At 48.5% G+C, this 19,339-nt stretch overlaps 1 protein-coding gene across 2 annotated transcripts in view; it reads right to left on the reverse strand.

Annotated features, from left to right (window-relative positions):
• The window catches only part of LOC119160937 (DNA mismatch repair protein Msh6), a 619,403-nt gene that overhangs the window by 444,495 nt on the left and 155,569 nt on the right, over nt 1-19,339 (reverse strand). For both annotated transcript variants that reach the window (XM_075880344.1, XM_037413220.2), the window contains exons 10-11: nt 18,940-19,014; nt 18,746-18,881 (exon numbers count right to left, since the gene is read on the reverse strand). In XM_075880344.1, coding sequence (XP_075736459.1) covers nt 18,746-18,881; nt 18,940-19,014 — 211 coding nt within the window. The remainder of the gene's footprint in view (nt 1-18,745; nt 18,882-18,939; nt 19,015-19,339) is intronic.

Raw genomic sequence — 19,339 nt, forward strand, 5'->3', positions numbered from 1 at the left:
TCTCCAATGCTATTCAACGTGTGTTTACAGTAGGTGTTCAAGGCCCTTGCGTTCGTAAGAGTTAGGGATCAGATTTAATGAAGAGTATCTTATAACCTGCGATTCACTGATGACATTCCTTTGATGATTTTTATCCCTGTCACACGTGGCAACTTAAGTGCACTTTGAGCGAGTACACTTCCCCGCGAGTATCATTGGCACGCTATCACACGAGAAAGCTTAGAGCCACTCGCTGCAAACAACACTTGCCGGCAGGTGTGTTCGTCAACCTCATTTCGCTGCGACGAAGTGTGTAGCCTCCGTACCAGTGGCTTGTACAAAAATGCGCTGTTGCCTAAAACTGCACTCATACTATTTTTAAACCATTGTTTTTGTTATGAGGAATACTGCTATGTATTAAAACAAGTCAGAAAATACAACAAAACCTCGCTACTCTCACCGTCTGGCAGTTTGCAGTCACCTCCGCTAGAAGGATATGGCAGCACATGTTGTGCAATGGCTATGTCTGTCGCGTTGTTTACTTCCAGGCACACTTGCACATGTGTAGATGAGTTCTTCTCTAGTCATTTCAGATGGCCTATGCCACAAGTGTTACTTTTACGAAGACAGCGTGGTCCCATGATGAGACACAAGTGCAAATATAGCAAATGTACCTGCGATCGAAATTTTGGAGACCACGGGAGCGCATGGCGAACAGCACCGCAGCGCCTTCTCGCTACCGGAGAAGTTCATGAGCGCCCAGTGTGCAAGTGCAGTCTTTTCTCACTTCCTGCCGGGGTTTCGCTCTTTCAACTGCTTGCACACCGGAATCCCAGAAAAATCGCAAGGTGCCACTTTTGCAGTCGCTGCAGAAGCACCGAGAAATTCATGATATTGCCACGTGCATTTATGTTGGTACCCACTTCGTTGCGCAGCACTGCCCTCAGCTTATATACATTGTGGCGTCAGTAGCGTGTCGTTCCGGCGCTTGCGCGCTGGGCATACGCTGGACTGCACTGATAAGCAGTGGCACCACGTGATAATCTAATGCGTATCGGCAAAGAAAGCATGGGTATTCCTTCCGCCGACGCTGAACCGCACAGGCCGTTTCGAGGCTATCGACAGTTTCACGCAATTCTTTTATGAACACAAGTTCGCTCAAATAAAGTTTATTTCTTTTCAAGTCGCCTCGTCTTCGTGCTTACGGGCCAAGACCGCCTTGTAAATGTGACATGTGGTGGAGGTGCTTATGGTTGGAACACCCCCTTCAAGCTGTGAAGCTAGCCCCTTACGCAAAGACGATCGCACTGAAGCATTGAAGGTAGAGAACTCGGGAGAAATCTGAACCAGTCGAAGGCGGCAGGGACTGCCTCCGGAGTATGGACTGTTGAGAGACCCTGAACGACACATGAAAGCCCATCCTTCAACGATGACAAACGCCACTGCTCCCGCAACGTTTACGTTCCAACAACTGAAGGAACCACCGAAGTTTCATGGCTCCGCCTGCGAGGACTCGCAAGAATGGCTGGACAGGTTCGAGAGAGTCACATCGTATAACAAGTGGTCGGAAGAAGACAAGCTGCGCATCGTCTTTTTCTCTCTCGAAGACTCCGCCCAAATTTTGTATGAAAACCAGGAGACTTCTCTAACGGCTTGGCACATTTTTGAAAGACTGGCATCTACATTCCCAGATGCCCATCGAAAGGAACAGGCTGAGGCCATGCTCCAGACCTGTCAGCAGCACCCTAATGAGCCTGCGTTTATCGAGGAAATGCAGAAAATCTTCCAACACGTAGACGACCATATGACTGAGAAAAAAAAAACTTTAGTACCTGATGCCAGCCAAGAAGGAACAGTTGTTCGTCAGCCTCACTGGCAACCTGCCGAAGACAGTTGCAGAATTTGTGACAGAAGTGGCAACAATTGAAAAAACACTGGATCTGCAAGCCAGACAATACAACCACAGCTTGCCAGCTGTTTCTTCTGGCAAGGTGGACTTAGATACACCAGACGCTCATAGTCTTTATGCTACCATATGAACCATAATCCGCGAAGAACTTCAGAAATTGCTCCCTACAGCTAGCCAACACGTCGCACCTCTGACAAGCGTCATTCCCGACAAGCTGCATCAGGCACTCGGAACAGCATTTCCGACCCAGACGGTATTGCAACCAGTGCTGCAGCTCGCAGTGAAGACTTATAACGATACCATCTGTAGCCAGATGCCTCCAGTCACGCACACTGATACGTGCGCATGACTAGAGGCAGTGACGTATACACCGTCACTGCCTCTCCAACCCTACGTGTCGTTACCACAACCGCCACTGCAAAGCGGACCTATGGCTTATCAAGAAACCACTGCGAAGAAGGCTGATCTTTGGGCGAAAACAAACCGACGCCCGTTATGCTTTCACTGTGGCGAAGCCGACCACGTGCTCCAGACATGCCCTTACCGCCACATGGGCCTACGAGGTATCAGTGTAAACGCCCCCACCCCCTTTCAGGTCAGCGGCCGCGCGAAATCGAGGCATATCTGAAAAAAATGGAAGGACAAGCGCAGTCCCGCCCCGGTCGCCTTCACCCCAATTACCCCGCACCCAGTCGCCACACTCAGCGCGTTTCTGTGAAACGGAAGGACGATCTCCAAGCCCTCGTCAGAGAAACTAAAGACAGCGACGTATAGAGGCGACGCCGCTTCTCAGCGAACGAAGCAAGACCCTCCAACACCAGCCACGAACCATTGCCACAGCGTGACAACCAGATGGCGTGACGCCACGATCCGACGCTGGGTCATTACGACTTAACACCACGACAACGCCCAAGTTCGAAAACTTGCACTCGACGCAGCTGTGACCGGTCCAAGTGACAGACCACACAATCGATCACTACTCGACCTCAAAGCCGTACGCCAAGTGCTGACTTACACGGCATGATCTACGGACGTCAAGTAACCGCGCTTGTTGACACTGGCACTGATTATTCAGTGATAAGCGGACCATTTGCAGCGAATCTGAGGAAAGTCAGAACTGCGTGGGACGAACCACAGATTCACACGACAGGAGGGCATCTCGTAACGCCAATTGGACGTTGCACCACATGAGCGATTTTTCCCGGTAATATGAGCCAGTGAACTTTGTCGTTGTTAACAGTGCTCACGTGACGTCATTCTTGGGATGAATTTCCTGATCGAAAATGGTGCAGTGATCGACCTTAAAACTAGATCTTTTACGCTTAACAGTGAACGATCCTTGTCACTGGAATGCCTCAGCCACCAAAGTGCCCCACTCGCAATCCTTGATGATGAAGTGACAATCCCGAAAGAAAACCAGCCGGAGTTGTGATCATCAAAACAAATGTGCAGTTGCTTTTCGATCGACAAATATGTGCCGCACGTGGCGTGGTGCAATCACATCGAGGCCGAGCAGACATTCTCGTAACGAACTTCAGTTCCGAGCACAAGCACTTGAATAAAGGCACGTCGATTGCATTTGCAGAACCAATTGACGAAGTAGGAAGCGCATGCACGCTGTCACAATCATCTGCCGACGGACGTATCATCGCTGATGAAAGATGACCCGAGTTTTGACGTAAATCCTGCCCTTCCAGAGCACAAGCAAGAAAAGCTAGGCAGCCTTCTTCTGCGTTACGTCGAATGCTTCTCAAAGACATAAAAAAACGGACACACGCCGACTGCGAAGCACCGTATAATTACCGACGATTCAGCCTGACCCATTCGCAGGAGCCCATATTGCGTTTCACCAGGAGAGCGCGACGCAATCAGAGCACAAGTCCAGGAAATGCTTCGTGAAAACATCATTAAGCTATCGAATAGCCCGTGGTCTTCACCCATCATACTTGTGAAAAAGAAAGATGGTACACTGAAGTTTTGCATCGTTTACCGCCAACTCAACAGCATCATTAGAAAAGATGAGTACCCACTACCGAGAATCGATGACGCTTTTGATCGACTCTGCAGTGCCAAGTACTTTTCCTCGATGGACTTGAAGAACGGCTATTGGCAGATGAAATCGTGGTGAAGTCGATGAAAGAGACAGGGAGAAGACCGCATTCATTACACCGAACGGCTTCGTAACGAACTTCAGTTCCGAGCACAAGCACTTGAATAAAGGCACGTCGATTGCATTTGCAGAACCAATTGACGAAGTAGGAAGCGCATGCACGCTGTCACAATCGAAGTAGGAAACTTTCTCCCACCAGCTGACAAGAAGTCGGTGCGGAGGTTTCTGGGACTTTGCGCCTATTACAGGCGCTTCGTCAGGAACTTCTCACAAATCGCCGAGCCCTTTATTCGCCTCACAAAATCCAACGTGAAGTATGAGTGGCAGTAGTCACAAGAAGAGTCCTTCTGGCCTATTTGAATTTCAAGTCATGCCCTTTGGACTTAGTTCTTTACGCGCCACATTTCAACAGGTTATGGACAAAGTTTTGGCAAGACTCAAGTGCCAAACCTGCCTCGTATATTTCGACGATGTCGTTGTTTTTGCAGCAAACTTTGAAGAACACTTCCAAAAGCTACAGGCAGTACTCGAGGCAATCAAATCGTCAGGTATAACATTAAAATCAGAGAAGTGCCACTTTGCCTACGAAGAATCTCTGTTTTTAAGCCATGTAGTTATTCGTGATGGCGTACGCCCTGACCCCCAGAAAACAGTCACCATAGGAAACTTTCTCCCACCAGCTGACAAGAAGTCGGTGCGGAGGTTTCTGGGACTTTGCGCCTATTACAGGCGTTTCGTCCGGAACTTCTCACAAATCGCCGAGCCCTTTATTCGCCTCACAAAATCCAACGTGAAGTATGAGTGGCAGTAGTCACAAGAAGACTCCTTCCAGGAACTTCTGTGACAGCTACAGTCGCCGCCACTACTTGGTCATTTCGAAGAGGACGCCGACACCGAGGTTCACACAGACTCAAGTGGCTTAGGGCTTGGCGTTGTATTGGTCCAAACAAAGAACGGGCAGTAACAGGTAATCACGTATGCCAGCAGGTCCCTTTCGAAGGCTGAATGCAATTACTCGACAACCGAAAAGAAGTGTCTGGCTATCAACTGGGCAGTCATAAAGTTTTGACTGTACTTGTACGGCAGGCAATTCAAAGTGGTCAGCAACCACCACGCCCTGTGCTGGCTCGCCAACCTGAAAGAGCCGCAGACTGTCTGTCAGAAGCACCCGTAAAAACCAGCTCGACCTAAGAATGATGACGACGACGATTTTTTCGGGCTAATCAGTGCTAGTGACTTCTCAGATCAACAATGCGCAGATCCCGACCTACGCAGCGTCATTGACTCCTTGGAGAGCCACACAAATTCACTACCCAGGATGTACAGGCAAGTCATTTTGTCACTGTGCCTTCGTAATGGCACACTCTGGAAGAACTTTGCACCAAATAGGTCTACATACCTTTTAGTCGTGGCAAGAGATTTTGCAATCTGCGGCAAGAGATATTGCAGGCGTCTCACGACGAGCCGACCGCCGGACATCTTGGATTCTCTCATACTTTATCAAGAATCCGGAAAAAATACTACTGGCCGCGTCTCAACGCCGACGTTGCTCGCTATTGTCACGTTTCTTAAGACAAACTTGGTTTATTGGGTTCGTTGAGTCGACTAGCCAAGCAGCAGCTCAGACAGACCGTCTTTGTCTTCTTCCACTCCCGGATCTCACCCAAGCATATCAGGTGGCATTAGTCCCCCCTTTGAAAGCATCGACTCGATGCTCGTAACAAAAAAAAAATGAAGGCATACACACGCAGATACAGAGAACCAAAAGAGGGAGAGTGCCAGTACTCGCAGCGCAAATGAGGAAATTGCGCCAATGCTTGCGCCAAGCGCAAAAACAAAAGGCATAAAAACACAGGAGAACACGAACAGCAGCAGCAACAGCACAATGTCACGGCTTGTCGCAACACGTGAACCACAAGGGCTACTGTGTGAAGTACGGCTTCAGCCTAACGACATGCACGGTTTCGGGCCGAAGCTGTCGACGAGAAGACGCTGCGCCGTCCGGAAATACCTCGTAGGTAAGATCGGTGACACGTCTAAGAACCTTGTACGGTCCAAAATAACGGCTTAGGAGTTTTTCGGATAAGCCTGGTCGCCGGACAGGGATTCATACCCACACTCGGTCCCCAGGGTGGTAGGTGACGTTTCGATGGCGGAGGTTGTAACGTCGTGCGTCTTCATCTTGTTGGCGACTGGTGTTTATGCGAGCCAGCTGACGAGCTTCTTCGGCGTATTGAGTGTATTCCTCAGCGTCTGGAGCGATTTCATTGCTTTGGTCACACGGAAGCATAGCATCGAACATGGTTCGCACGCTGCGTCCGTAAACGAGTCGGAAAGGCGGAAATCGCGTTGTTTCTTGCATTGCCGTATTGTATGCAAACGTGATGTACGGAAGAATTTCGTCCCAGGTTTTGTGTTGTACGTCAACGTACATTGACAGCATGTCCGCTATGGTTTTGTTAAGCCTCTCTGTCAGTCCATTCGATTGCGGGTGATAAGCCGTCATTTTTCGATGAGTTGTGCAGCTCAATTTAAAAATGTCCTCCATCATTCGTGCTGTAAATGACGTCCCTCTGTCCGTAATTACGCATGACGGGGCACCATGCCGTAGGACGATTTGGTGCACGAAGAACTGCGCGACTTCAGAGGATGTGCCACGGGGTAACGCTTTTGTTTCAGGATACCGAGTGAGATAATCTGTCGCAACTATAATCCATTTGTTCCCAGAGGACGACAAAGGGAAGGGTCCAAGAAGGTCCATTCCCACGAGGTCAAACGGTGTCTGTGGTGGTGCGATCGGCTGGAGCAGGCCTGCGGGTCTCACAGGCGGAGTCTTGCGACGCTGGCACTCACGGCAGCCTTTCACGTATCGATGTACACTTGTTGATAGTCGCGGCCAGTAATACTGTTGGCGTACTCTGGCGAGAGTTCACGAATAGCTCAAATGTCCTGACGTGGGCTCGTCGTGGCACGCAAGGAGGATCTCGTCCCACATTTCGGTAGGAACAACGAGTAGGAAGGCTTTGTCGCTACCACGGGCGTTTTTCTTGTACAGAATGCCTCTTCTTAGACAAAAAGAGGACAGTTCGCGAGCAATGTGTCGAGGGACCTGAGAGTTCCGGCCTTCCAGGGAATCAATAGCTGGGCGTAATTCGTCGTCTGCCCGCTGTTTTGACATAAATTCGGAATCGCTGACTGCTCCGAGAAAGGCATCTTCATCCTCGGAGCCCCTGACAGCGTGCCCCACAGGCGCTCGAGAAAGCGCGTCGGCATCTTCATGTTTGCGCCCTGACCTGTACACAATCGTAATATCGAACTCCTCCAAACGCAAACTCTACCGAGCGAGACGACCGGATGGATCTCTGAGATTTGCCAGCCAGCAGAGCGAGTGGTGGTCAGTCACCACTTTGAAGGGACGACCGTAGAGGTAAGGCCCCACACGACTGCGAGGCATTCTTTTTCCGATGTAAAATAGTTGGTCTCGGCTCGAGAAAGAGTACGACTGGCGTAAGCTATTACATGTTCAACGCCACCGTGTCGTTGTAAGGGACAGCGCCAAGTCCGACATTGCTGGCATCTGTATGAATTTCTGTAGCAGCGTCCTCATCAAAATGGGCAAGAACAGGGGCTGTTTGCATTCTCCGCCGTAGCTCTGTGAACGCTGCATCTTGTTCTGCGCTCCAAGTAAAAGGCACGTCATCCCGAGTGAGTCGCGTAAGAGGTTCGGCTATCTTCGAGAAGTTGGCTATAAATCGGCGATAATACGCGCACAAGCCGAGGAAACGGCGTACTGCTCTTTTATCTGATGGAACAGGGAAGGCGGCGACAGCAGCAGTTTTGTCTGGATCAGATCGCACTCTATCCGCACTAATGACATGCCCCAGAAATTTCAGCTCTTCGTAGCCGAAATGGCATTTTTAGGGTTTCAGCGTGAGTTTAGCTGTGCGAATGGCGTCCAGAACCTTTCTCAGACGCTTCAGATGTTCTTCGAAGCTCTCGGAAAAGATGACCACATCATCGAGGTAGACAAGGCAGCTTTGCCACTTCAAGCCAGCGAGAACTGTGTCCATCATCCTCTGAAAAGTGGCTGGGGCAGAACAGAGGCGGAAGGGAAGAACACGGAATTCGTAAAGTCCGTCTGGAGTCACAAACGCAGTTTTTTCTCGGTCTCGTTCATCCACTTCAATTTGCCAATAGCCACTCTTTAGATCGATGGACGAAAAATGCTTCGCGCGTCGTAATCTGTCGAGAGAGTCGTCGACCCGTGAGAGCGGGTAAACGTCTTTTTTCGTGACGCTATTAAGCTTCCTGTAGTCAATACAAAATCGCAGCGTTCCGTCTTTTTTCTTCACTAGAACGACTGGCGAGGACCAAAGGCTGCTGGATGGTTGAATAATCCCGTCATCGAGCGTATCTTTCACTTGTGTCTGAGAAACGCGATAAGGCTGCTGCCGGATGGGGCGGACGTCATCGTCGGTAATAATTCGATGCTTGGTGAGGTGTGTTTGATGGACTTTGGAAGAAGAGGCGAAGCAAGACCAAAACTCCTTTAAAAGGTCATGAAGTGCAGCCTCTCTCTTGTCTGACAGCGTCGAATTAATGTCGATGTGGTCTAGGAATTCTTCATCCTCATGCGTTTCCTCGGACGCGAACCACTCCGTGACGTCGGCAACAGGGTCTCCATAGGCTACGGTGGTTCCGCGGAAAAGATGCCGGTGCTCGTAGTTGAAGTTCGTAACTAGTATTTGTGACTGTCCGTTACGGACACGCACAACACTTCGGGCAGCACATACACCTTGGAGTAGCAGAAGTGATAGGTTGCTTTCAGCCACCACGTCACCGTCCCGGAGGTCTTCACAAATGACTTCGATGGAAACAGTCGCTCGGGGCGGCAGCGTCACACTGTCATCAGCAACACGCAGCGCAGGTCTACGGCAGTTATCATCGTCTCGATCTTTTGCGCCTTGAGTCGAGAAGGTCACGATGCGTTCACGGAGATTTATGATGGCACCGTATTCCCAAAGGAAGTCCATGCCGATAATCAGCTGACGTGAACAGTCGCGCAGAACGAGGCAGCTGAGCACAAAGGTTGACGCACGAATTTTAACTCTTGCTGTACAGCGACCCAGTGGCGTTACAACGTGTCCTCCAGCAGTTCGAATTCGCGTTTCATTCCACGGCGTAATCACTTTCCTGAGATCTTTTGCTAGCCTCCCGCTGATAATCGAATAGTCTGCACCAGTGTCTATCAATGCATTGACCTGAAAACCGTCAATCAGCACAGGTATGTCAAGTGACACGCGGTCACTGGGTTCAGATGTGGATTTCGGCGTTCCTTCGGTACTGCGATTACTCTCTGGTTGAATGTCTTCTGTGTTGCGTGCAAGCGTCGATGGGAGGTCTTCCGCACTTTGAGTCCCAGCGACCTTGCCCCCGAAGGCCGCTGCCTTCAGTTTTCCCGACGGGGGCTTGGAGAGCGTTCCCGTGCCGTCACATCGAAACGTGACCCAGTGGCTGCGGGTCTCCTCGGAGATGGTGACCGTGATTGACGTCGTGTAAAGGGTGCACGCTGTTGCGCGAGATATTCTTCGATGTCCCTCGGCCTTTGACCAATTTGGGGACGAGGTGAATTGACGGAAAATCCACGCAGGCCAAGTTGCCGGTATGGGCATTCGCGGTAAATGTGACCAGCCTCACCGCAATGATAGCAGAGGGGTCATCTGTCCGGCGTACGCCAGATATCAGACTTGCGCGTCGGTGCACGGCGACCATCGATGTCCAAACCAGCGTGCGCCGACTGAATCGCGACTGACGGCATCATTGTCTGGATCGGGACGTATGGAACTGTCTGAAGCGGAACGTGCGGCACTGTCTGGATCGGGACATGCGGCACTGGCTGGGTCGGGACTCCTCGACCAGAACGAGGCGTGGCAGATCGCAAGGCTTCCGCATACATACGACGGCGACTGTCAGTAGACACAGGAGCCGTTTCCGGATCAACCGACATCAGCGGAAAACGATGGGCGTGCAACACCTGTTGGACCTCGTCACGGATGACACTGGTGATAGAACCAACATCGATTGGTCTTGTCCCGTACATCTTTTCCATTTCTTCCCGGACGACAGATCGGATGATCTCGCGAATCCATTCGGGGCTCTTGCTCCCAGGGGTGGCGAAAATTTCGGGGGTTGAGGCAGCATTCACTTGACGGTCAAACAGGGCAGACCGTTGGTGCAGTACTTGCTCCATTGTTGCCGCTTCAGTAAGGAACTCAGCAACACTCTTAGGGGGACTACGCACCAAACCAGCAAAAAGTTGTTCTTTCACACCACGCATGAGGTGGCGCAACTTTTTTTCCTCTGCCATAGCAGGATCCGCTCGCTTGAAAAGCCGTGTCATGTCCTCAACGTACATCGAGACAGTCTCGTTTGGCATCTGGATGCGTGATTGTAGTGCACGCTCCGCTCGTTCGCGGCGGTCGGGACTCCTGTAGGTCTCCAGAAGGCGACGCTGGAACTCGCGCCAAGATGTCAGAACATCATCTCTGTTCAAAAACCACGTCTTGGCACCGTCCTTCAGGCAAGTGTACACGTTCCAGAGCTTCGCGGCATCATCCCAGTAATTTATCGCTGCGACACGTTCGAACTCACTCAGTCAGTCGTCAACATCTTCATGCTGCTCTCCATGAAAAGGGCTAGGCATGAGCGGGTTCTGGACGGTGCAGTAGATCGGCGTGGAAGATCGGCTTGCACGGGATCTTGTGTCGAAGTCATAGTCGCTGCGTCAGTGGTTGGTGTCTCAGGTGGTAGGCCTCGTTGGCGGCGGCTTACTCTGTGAACAGGAGTGTCCACGGGTGCAAGGCTTGTGTTCCGGCAGCTGGACGGGGTCTTGGGCATCGGGTGGATCGTGAGACGTTGTACCCAGCAACTCCACCAGTCTTGTCACGTTTCTTCAGACAAACTTGGTTTATTGGGTTCGTTGAGTCGACTAGCCAAGCAGCAGCTCAGACAGATCGTCTTTGTCTTCTTCCACTCCCGGATCTCACCCAAGCATATCAGGTGGCACTATGTAAGAACCTGCTGCGACTGTCAACGGCGCAAGACCCCACCTGTTAGGCCGGCTGGACTCCTTCAACCAATTGACCCTTCAATGAAGCCCTTTGAGCAAATTGGTATGGACCTGCTTGGTCTGTTCCCGACATCGTCCATTGCGAACAAATGGGTAGTGGTGGCTACAGACTACCTACCTGATGCGCTACGTCGAAACGAAAGCATTACCGTCAGGGAGTGCACTAGAGGTCGCAAGATTCTTTGGGAGGAACATCGTTCTCCGTCATGGCGCACTTGAGGTCCTTATTACCGACAGGGAAACAGTTTATTGCAGGGCTCACACAACAGATATTGCGTTTCAGCCACACCTGTCATCGCCATACGACAGCCTACCACTCCCAGACAAACGGCCTCACGGAACATTTTAACAAGACGCTTGCCGATATGCTCGCTATATACGTGGATGTCGGGTACAAGATGTGGGACGAAGTTCTACCCTACGTTACGTTCGCGTATTATACGGCACAGCAGGAGACACTGCATATGACGCCTTTCAAACTTGTTCATGGCCGAGACGCAACAACTACACTGAATGCCATGCTACCACACGTCGATGATGAGAACATCGACGAAGATGTTGCCGGATTTCTACAATGTGCAGAGGAAGCCCGCCAGAGAAAGCCCGCCTAACACTTATAAAGAAGCAGCAACGCGCCGATGCCCAACACTACAAATTGCGACGCCGCGAGCAGAATCTCGCACCTGGTGATCGTTTAATGGTATACACACCAATTCGCCGTTGCGGTCTCAGCGAGAAGCATCTCCGTCGCTACTTTGGATCCCACAAGATCACACGGCGTCTGAGGCTGCTCATATATGAAGTTGTTTCTGATAGGGTTACGCAATCGCAACGACGCCGGCACGCCCTGAAGTCGTGCATGTCCTGCGCATGAAAAAGTTTTTCCAGCGTTAGCGGACTCATGAACAATCTTTTGTGATGTGTATATTTTTTTCCTACACCAATTAAGAAAGCTTCCAGTTTAACTTCTATTCATTACTTTGTAGCATCGAGACGATGCTCTTTCGTGGGGGAGCACTGCCTCGTGCATTTATGTTGCTGCCCACTTCGTTGTGCAGCACCACCCTCAGCTTATCTAGAGTGTGTTGTTGGTAACGCATCGTTTTGTCGCTCGCGCGCTGGGCATGCCTTTGATAAGCAGTGGGACCACGTGATAATCTGACGCGTATCGGCGAAGACAGCACGGGTACCCCTTTCGCCGACGCTGAAACGCACAGGCCGTTTCGAGGCCACTGACAGTTTTCACGCAATTCTTTTATGGGCACAAGTTCGCTCAAATAAAGTTTATTTCTTTTCAAGTCGCCTCGTCTACGTGCTTACGGGCCAAGACCGCCACGTAAGTGTGACAATATTGCGACAAAAATATCAAACTTGTAATGGCTGTGCTCGGTGTAGGCAGCTTCTGCGCGGTAGTTCCAGGCCTTCCACTGCAGTGAAAACATGCATATTGCATCAGATGTTTTTTTTTTTGTTCATCAACACACATGTGATAAAATTACTGAGCAGTGTGGTCTCTTGGCGAAACAGGCATGTTGTAACCACCATGGAACGTCTGCAACCAAAGCAAAGAAGAGGCTCGCACCGAGCACTGGGATAGCACTGCCCCAATTCTTTTCGCAATATCATCGCTCAGTGCTTCTGTGATGCCTGCAGAAGTGACACCTCTAAATATTTTTACGTTTTAGTGTGAGCGCAGTTGAAGGGAGCGAAAGCGCAGGCTGCCAGGTAGAAAAGAATGCGCTTGCGCAGTGCGCGTACACGAGCTTCTCTGGTAGCCATGAGACGGCGCTGCTTTGCTGTTCGCCAGGCGCTCCCATGGTCCCCAAAATTTTGATTGCTACTGTATGTTGTGCTACAAATTCATCAATTGCCACTGCCATCATTTCCAATGTGCACTTCGCTTTCTCGTGTAGCAGCGAACCGCCAAAATGACACATCGTGAGCGTAAGCATACTTGCCAACTTGCTAAGTTTGGAGAAATGCAATCCGGGAGATATACTCAACAGGTGGAGGAGGCATAAAATATGTTTCACCCACGGGAGGGGGGATGTAAAATATGTCGACCGCGAGGGCAAGGGGGGTATTGTGATTTCGACTATATGAACACTGTCAGCAGAATTTTGCAGTTCGCCGCTGATCTGTAATGAGTCCAAAACATAGCTTGCGCGTCTGTTCTACGTGTGAGTAAACACGCCCTAGCGCTAGGGACGAACGCGGCTGAAGCAGAAATGAAACAATCCGGCGATCGCCATCGCGCGAAGGGCACATGCGATAACATTGCTCGGCGTGCGAGGCCTGCCACTGCTTGCCTACAAGTTTATTTCATTGGGCAAGGGACCGTAGTACAGTCCTGCCTACCACACGCCTTCCCGCAGCTCGTCCTTTTCCACTCTAGCCCGGTCGTGCAAGAAAAGAGAACAGGCGCTCTTTTTGGCAACCCTTGTGATTGAGTAAAAAAAAAAACAGAAAAGAAAAACAAGAATGTTGAAGGAAAAAGGTAAGAATATGGGGGAGGAGCGCTCGATAAGGTGGACAGGGATAAAAGGGACAGTGAGAGGAGAAAACGGTCAGATTATAAAAAATTCGGCAGACCTCACGTATCTGGGAATCAACGTTTACAAAGCATGCGGAGGGAAGGTGGCCGTGTTGCAATTTTTTCATTAAGCCAGCGACACGTCATCAATTGATGCTAAATATATATACAAATATTGCACACAAAGACATATGCTGAAGAGTTGCAGATGCATATATATAACCAGTTATACCACAAGCTGGTATAAAGCACTGATGCTCACAAGGATGATGGCCCTGGACACTGCTACATAAATGAACTTCAGCGCATGGCAACTAATCACAATTGACTTTAGCCAGACGGATGGATGGATGGATGGATGGATGGATGGGTGGGTGGGTGGGTTGGGTGGGTGGATACGCTCAATGTCGCTAAAGTTTGCTAAGAAATGCTTCGCATTTAAAAAAAAGCAAAAAAAGTCTGACTTGCGAAAGGGAGAAGCGCTGGTTATTCGTGGTGAGCACCTTAAAAAAGCCCTGCCATTAGCTAAGCTCCTTGAGAGAGAGGGGAAAGGGGACGCATAAAGGAAAAGTAGAGAGTGTGCTGAGGTGTGGACATAAAGCATAGTGGCTAGAAAGGTTTTCCTAGTGTTGTGAACGAGGTGCAAAAGCTGAAAAATTTCAAAATACAGTCGCCAGAGGGCGCGACCGCTCGCTGGTGCACAGCATTTACATGTCTCACTCCACGCTCTCAGGTGCTTCTCGTTGAAACCAAACTTTTTTGTAACGGTAAAAACTCTCTAACTCTCTGTGCTTGTCACACAAGGTGCTGATAAACTTTAAATGAAAGAACAAAAAACTGATTTTCAAAGTATGCTACCAAGTTATCGTCATCTGAACAGCACATACAAGCGGGATATTTAGCGCGCATGGATCAATGATGTAGGAGATTCAAGGCTTCAGTCCGAGTAAGTTATCATCATTTTCCACACAGTTGCGTTTGAGTATAAAGACATCAATATCCATATACATTTACAGTGCTTACATAAAAAACAAAATACAACAACCAGATAAAAAGACGCAAAGACAAGTGTTTTGATGCAGAATGTGGGTGAACGGTAAATAAAAAAGAAAAACAGGTATAGCGCAATGAAATAAGCACTAAATCATAAATAATTAATTAAAAATGAGTATAGGCCCACAATTAATTGAAATTCATGCACACATGAGGAATAAATATTGAACATATTACGAAGCTGTGACAAACCAAATGTACATACGTACATTAACATAAAAAAGGAAAAAACAAGAAATAAAAGTCAAGCAACAGCTGTCTGCAAACTTCGATTTCTGAGTGCCCCTGTTTGCAATGACACTTAGCAAAAGAAAAAAAACCAAAATTCTTGCGTGAGGTTTTAACCAAGGTTACTGGCACCAATGCATTTCCAGGTGTTTTGTTTGTCCCGTTTTGAGGCCACATTCTTATTCAGTGACTTTGTGAAAAGGTGCCGCCTGGTGAGCGCATAAAACTTTATCACGTCCCCAGTGGGCCGCCGCTTATGTACTGTGCAACCGATTGGTTCGAGTTCACAACTTTGAAGAAAAATCAAAATCCTGGTCATTCACGATTAATTTCTGCAACCTCGCTGTTGGTCACATGCTTGAACGTTCACATAGTGGTCATCTCCTTCCACGTACAATCTAAACAAGACATACTGGTATTCAAAGCAATTGACACACTGATTTTCAAGGAACTTTTTGGCAGCGGCTTTCTACGTGCGTAGAGAAGCACAATAAAGCGGGTACATTTCCCAAATTAACAAGTGGTACAGACAGCTATAAGTAGGAAAGAAAAAACGTGCGTCCTCTGTTGCATGCTTTTTTTTTCCTTGGTACTTTATTAATTGATATCTGGGGTATAACGTCCCAAAACCACTATATGGTTGGTACTTCATCAGTCTGGCAGTTACTTGTAGACCATTCGAGCCTTTGACAGCTGAAACATCCACCTTGATTGGGAGGGGGTGGGGAAAGCACAGATAAAATTACATTTTGCTAAGATTGTTAAATTGTGTGAGCAGAGCAACAATACATCGAACTCCAAGTTTGTGCATCTGTAGAAGACTATATGGTTAGTAAAATTTATATTTATTTCCTTCTATCCCTGCCGATAAAATAATTAGTGATAATATCTACGGTAGAAATGAGTGTTTCGGGAAGCAGAGACGCAGTTTCACTGCCGCCAGCTGCAGCCTGTCGCCAACCTCCCCCGCCCCTCGCCAGCAACAGACAGCGCCACGTCGCGATGCATAGAATTTGGTTTCTCTGCCGCCGCTTGGGAAGGCGCCTTTTCACGACACTAGGAAAACCTTTTTAGCCTCTACAGCATAAGCATATGCACAGTTCCTCTTCCGAGTACAGGTGGGGGAGAGTGCAGGTCCGTCGCAGCGCCCCCCCCCCCCCTCCCTGTCCGCCCGAGTTGTGCCGTGCGCTGCGGCACCACCAGCGTTTCTTGGAATGCTGGCACATTCAACAGCCAGCAAAAGCATGAACCATACCACGTGGTCACTGGCCTCCCTCTACTACAATGGAGTTTATTTCTTTTTTTTCGTTAATGTGTGTGACCTTCAAAAGCTGCACAGCCATGCGCGATTTTGCTGCTCCAACTAGGCAGGCTGCATGTTCTGGCGCTATTTTCGAATCAGACAACTTTGCTGAAGTGGCCAGACAAAGCACTGGATGCGTGGGGCAAAACTAGTTTTCCGGGAGATTTTCTATCACCCGTACAATCGGGAGAAACGTTCATAATCCGAGACTCAGTCTCCCAGATTACTTACAAGTATGGCGTAAGTACATTCACTCAAAGTGGACTTAAGTTGCCACAAGTGACAGGGTTATAACTGAGGGGACGAATTACAGCTCACAATTACCGAGCTGGACACAGATAAGAGGTACTGTATATGCTGCCTTCAGCATAGTTACACGTTGCATAGTTCAGCAGAGTTGCACGTACCTTTTCCTTCCCCCGCTCGGGCCTCTATTCAGCGAACGCTGTCAATTGGTGCAAAGTGACGTCAAATGTTAAATTTCCCGCGGCAAAGCCAACTTTATGTGCACGATGGCGCGGTGCCCGCACATTCTCTGCCAGCACCCATTTCAGTGTCGTGGTGACCGCCATTAGGGGCTTTTATCTTGTACGTATACGATTTACGTTACTATGTTACTGGGTAAAGTCTATGATTGCGCAAGTCTTAACAAAACGTAAACCTTTATGTAACGTAAACTACCCACCGGGTAGGCTTTATGTGTACAGATCCACCTTCGTTCGTAGAAACTCGTGTTACCCAATATTGTGCAGACTCCAGACATGTCAAAATAAACCGACGTTCGAGCGCCAATAACGATTACGTCGTTGTAGCCGAATTACCAAAGTTACAATGGCCAGAACATCGAAGCCGCAAACGTGTAAGCCCCCGTCAGAGTAGATAGGCGGCGCCATCTAGCGGGGTGAAAATGAACCAGGTGATCACAAAATTTTTATTTCAAAAACATTGTGCATCATATGGCTGGTGTAAAAACAGTGCAGCTGCATTTATACGAATGCATTACTTTTCTAATAATTTTCACCTCAATTAATTAAAATTGTTGAGTTTAGCGTCCCAAAACTACGATATTATTATGAGAGACGCCGTAGTGAAGGGCTCTAGAAATTGCATTCACCTGGGGTTCTTTAACATGCATTTAAATGTAAGCACACAACTCTCAAGCATTTTCGCTATCTATAGCAATAAACCGTCTCACTGCAACAGTGTAATCTTGCTCAGCACACACGAATAAGTCTGCGGCACGCCACCCGCACCAGAAAATCGCACCGTATTTTTCTCCTGCCCGCGCTACGAGTGGCCTCACTGCAAAGCCTTTGAATATTAATAAAGAAATTATTAGAGAAAGGTATATAACAGCTTCATCTTGCCAGTACTTACCTACGAACCAAAAACCTGGAGGCTTACAAAGAGGGTTCAGACTAAATTGAGGACGACACAGGGAGCAATGGAAAGAAGAATGATAGGTGTAACCTTAAACGCTAGAAGAGAGCAGAGTGGTTTAGGGAATAAACAGAAGTTAAGGATATTATAGTTCAAATCAGGAAGAAGAAGAAAAGGACACGGGCCAAGCTTGTAGCACGTAGGCAGGATAATTTCCGATCATTAAGAGCATGGAGTTAATATACAGACTCTAGAGGAAAAGCTCTCCATAGGGCCTATGCATTAAACCTATAACCTCTCGGGTGCTGCCACAATGGAACGATACTTAGCTTTCGGTTGACGTTCACTTGCCCCTGCATACTGCAATAATGCTCGACCTTTTTCGATTTCGCGGATCTCTGTTACACCACAGTAAGAGACTGTCACATGAAGTCGAGGTTTTGGCTCATGGTAACAAAAAACACTAATGACGAGGCACTCGACGCGCAAGCAAGCCTGCGCAAACTTGCACCACCACGCTCACGACATTACAAGGATGGTGGCGCTGTCTACTAAACAAACCTACAAGCGTTCCATTCCACCTGCAGTAAATTGCATAAATAGCCATTAGTATCTTTTCTATAAGTAGTCAATATAAACGTCATGCGATTTTCATTCCTTTATAATATGTGAACACGTTTGTTTACGATTTGTACATTTGCTTCACTTCAGCTGAGACAACTTGAGTGTTTTAAACATCTAAATTTACCACTTCTTTAATGTATTGTGATGACAACATTGACCATGTTCCAAGATGTCAACACTTTAGTGGTTATAGCTTTTTAGCTCAGCTTTTCTTCTAGAGTCAGCATATTAACTCTATGACTAAGGGAAACCAAATGACTCAACTTCCAGAAAAGGCAACTGCGTGAGGGGCAGACAGAATTAGGTGGGCCGATGAGATTAAAAAGTTTGCAGGCGGCAGCAGAAAGCACAAGACAGGGTTTATTGGCGGAACATGGGAGAGGCCTTTACCCTGCAGTGGGTATCGTCAGGCTGATGATCATATCATGATGACTCAAGAATTACATTCTGCCTGAAAATTAGGGCCTAAATGCTGCGTAAAGCAATATTTTACTTACTTTTGCGGCATCGTTCCTCCATCATCTGGGGGGTCTCAGTCTGCTCCACTCGTGCCACCTTGTAACCCTTCTGGATAAGGGCCTCGGAGTAGCGGCCGTAAGCAATTTCCGGAAAACCAGAGTGGGCAAAATCACCCTGCATGCGCAAAGGTTCGCTTGAAAGGGATCACACAGCTCCCTCGAGTTGCACCAACCTTCATGAAGACGAGACCAAGCTGTTCCACTCCAATCACCGCATCCATGTGGTACAGCTCGTAGAACTTGCCCACCTGGTCAGCGAGAGCAAAAAGCGTATCTGAAGCATTCCGTTTCACCATCAATTTCAATGCACAGGTGTGTGCAGGCTTTGCAACCAGTTTGAGATATGTGATTACTTTCCCTATAAGTTTTCTTTTTAAAATAACTAATCTTCAACATCCATTACTTAAAGACAAGAAAAAAAGCTCAACGAAAAATTAAATTTAGAATATGACAAATCACTCAAGAGTGAAATATTGCAAGCAGTTGTTATTCTGCCACCCTTAGAGGTATTACAGCAGTATAAACTTGATACTTCAAAAGAAACTTGCCATAGATTTACATTTTAACTGGGGG

Source organism: Rhipicephalus microplus, chromosome X, assembly GCF_043290135.1.
Source record: "Rhipicephalus microplus isolate Deutch F79 chromosome X, USDA_Rmic, whole genome shotgun sequence".
NCBI classification, from domain to species: Eukaryota; Metazoa; Arthropoda; class Arachnida; order Ixodida; family Ixodidae; genus Rhipicephalus; species Rhipicephalus microplus.